The 2,855-nt window shown below is 42.5% G+C and overlaps 1 protein-coding gene across 1 annotated transcript in view; it reads left to right on the top strand.

Moving 5' to 3' along the window:
* LOC119588856 (band 4.1-like protein 4) overlaps positions 1-2,855 on the top strand; it is a gene marked incomplete at its 5' end in the record, with an annotated part of 128,141 nt that overhangs the window by 124,009 nt on the left and 1,277 nt on the right. The window contains 4 exon segments of the mRNA XM_037937494.1: positions 1-123; positions 399-611; positions 921-1,029; positions 1,229-1,308. Coding sequence (XP_037793422.1) covers positions 1-123; positions 399-611; positions 921-1,029; positions 1,229-1,308 — 525 coding nt within the window.

The following is a 2,855-nucleotide window of genomic DNA, read 5'->3' as shown; positions in this document are numbered from 1 at the left end:
AGGCAACACCGCCACCGTGCGAGACCTGACCCACAAGAGCGGCTACCAGCCCTCGGGCCACGACACCGAGGCCGACTCGCACCACCACCAACACTCCAACAAGAAGCGCCACAGGAAGCACAGGTGCGAGGTCGCGGGGGGATGGGGGTGTTGGCCGAAGAGCCAATCGGCCTAATAAACGAGCCAGAGAATGTTGTATTAAAGAAAATGGTCTAGGCACTGTTAGCTATTAATAGTGGGATTTTGGGTATACATTGTTGCTATTGTTGCTTTGTGAGTGTGCAACGTGAAATGTGTGAGCAGTGTGGGGGTTTAGAGGTCACCAAACTCAAGGACGCACATTGTTTAGGGTTATCAAGTTGCCATTTGCTCCCGATCAGCCATCTTGCCCATTCCAGGTCACGATCTAGGTCGCCCTCAGAAGCCAAAAACAGCCGGTTGCCAGACGAGCTGCGGCGACACCTCGAGTTCGAGATGCAAGGGACTCAGGGGCTGACGGAGGCGGAGCTGAAGGAGATCCCCTACACCAAGGTGGAGACGGCGAAGACGATCAAGATCAAGTACACTTCGCCCAAGACCAAGAGGCACAAGAGTCCCAGACGCTCCAAGAGGTGAGGTTTTTGGTTTTCTTTAATGTTAAGTGTCTCCGAAAATAAAGCCTCGCACACCAAGATATTAATTCGCAACAAGGGTCTCTGGGCAGTTTCTTGATTGTCTCACAGGTCCCCATGTCTCCAGAGCGACTCACAGAATTGTTGCGAGACCGTCAAGTGACAACTCAGAGACTGTTGCGCGATTTTTATGTGCACGAGAATTGCTTTAACGTCATAAACATTATGTCTTTTTATGAATCTTAGTAATCATAGACAACTATTACATTTTTAGCATCACCTAATATTGTTCTTTTATGATTTCACCAGCAATTCCAGTGACAGGAAGGCCACTCCTCCTGCTGACGGGGAATCCCCTCCCCCTCCTTATACTCCTTCGCCAACGACAAAGACAAACACCTTGCCGAAGGTCACAAAGGTACGAGGTCTTGTTTACCTTGTGTGTTGACTTCCCCGCAACAGATATGGAATACTATTGCAAATATTGATTTTAAGTAACTAAATCTTGTTGCATAAAGGTATATAATCATCTGTTTGTGTGTGCCTATGTGAATCCATAGACACAATGCGTTTTTTTTGCCTTGTCTTTTGAGATGCCTTTTCCCGTGCAATTCCAGGAGAATGTCGGCGATGGAGGGCCTGGCGTCAGGAATCCCGAAGGGATGGTGAACGGCACGCTCCGCCCCCCAGGACCAAGGTACATCCTCCTCATGCAAGATCTCTACGTCTAACCTTCCTAGAATCCTTCCCTTCCTCCCCTGGCTCTTTCTCCCTCTCTCTCGAGACCTGCCAGTTGATCCTTTTATCTCTGACCGTATCGGCACTTCACGCCTTGGACTCCTACGACTCGGGCCAGTTTTTATGCCTCTAAAACAAGGAATTTATTCCCGCGCGCGGTGTGCATCTCATCAAGAACCGACAGGATTGTGGTCTTTCTCTACTGCTGTTCCCCAAAAAGACAGTTTTAGTGCTTGAGATAATCACATTTAGTCGTCCGGAGGCGCATTCGGTGGCTGATGTTGGAAGCTTATATGGAAATGTTGCTCTGTGAAGATGGCTGCTGTGATAGAAACTTCACCCTTAAGCAGTATTGGAGGGTTTGATCAGAACCCTCGTTAATTTAAGATAGCATAACCTTGTGTACCAAGGAACAGTACTGCTATTGTGCAGGCTGTGCATAGTCTTAAGTTGCTTCTTTAACTGTTTATTAATATAACTGTAACAAATATTCATTCACTACAATCTATACAATAGTAACGGCAAGCATGCACATATCAAGGGATGTCATCCTGTATGTAACATAACCTTTGACTAAATGCTTTTCTACGTAATATTATCGTATAGGAATTATATATAGTATTCGCACAAATTACTCCAACGAATTAAATATTTCAATGATAAAATGAATCACCTGTGATAGTATTTGTCACTTCTGCTAACGAAATACATCGCCCTGTGCATTCAGGACATACCAGGTACACACGATCCCAGGGATGTATAGTATCCCTATGTCCGACTGTGCGTGTTGTGTGAGTCCCTTACGAGAGGAAGTGTGTTGTGAAGACGATGCTAAGTAATATCTAATGACATTTGTAATTTAAGGCAGCTGCTAAGAAGAAGTATAATTTAGTGGGACATTTTTTTTTTGTTGAATGTGTAGATAATTCCCAACGGAAGTCTGTATTATCGTCTTTTCGTATCTGATTTAAGGTGATTTTAATATCTTGCATATTTCTCAGTTTGTATCGTTTGCAAGAATATGGTCATTTGTTATCTTAAGCCTTTTTTTCCTTGTATTTGTCAAAGAAAAACTTTTCAAATAAAATGACGATTTATTTGTATTGTTTGTACACGATTGTAAAAGATCCCATCCACCATGATGAGAAATTTCGTTATCATAAATTGTAGATTTTTTTTTATACTACAATTTGATAAAATGGGATGATTAACACTAGGGTGTGTTAAAGAGGATTAATTTAATCGATTAATCACTGGATTATTTTTTTTTATTTGCGAGGACGAAAATAAATCAACACTTTAAAGTTTTTACAAGCACTCTGGGATTCAGAGGTAAGGAAGTCACCATACTGCCTTCTGAAGCTGCAAGTTATGCCTCTTTGTCATTTGTTTTAACTTCGCTTAAATAAACGTCTGTTATTTTGCATCTGATTCGATTTCCGTTGGATTTTATTAGATGTCTTTTTAGTGCTCATTTTTTACGTAAAGTAGTGCCCTATTTTGATA

The sequence above is a fragment of the Penaeus monodon genome, chromosome 24, assembly GCF_015228065.2.
Source record: "Penaeus monodon isolate SGIC_2016 chromosome 24, NSTDA_Pmon_1, whole genome shotgun sequence".
Taxonomy (NCBI): domain Eukaryota; kingdom Metazoa; phylum Arthropoda; class Malacostraca; order Decapoda; family Penaeidae; genus Penaeus; species Penaeus monodon.
The sequence above is the reverse complement of the archived record's forward strand: the minus strand, read 5'-3'. Positions and strand labels throughout refer to the sequence as shown.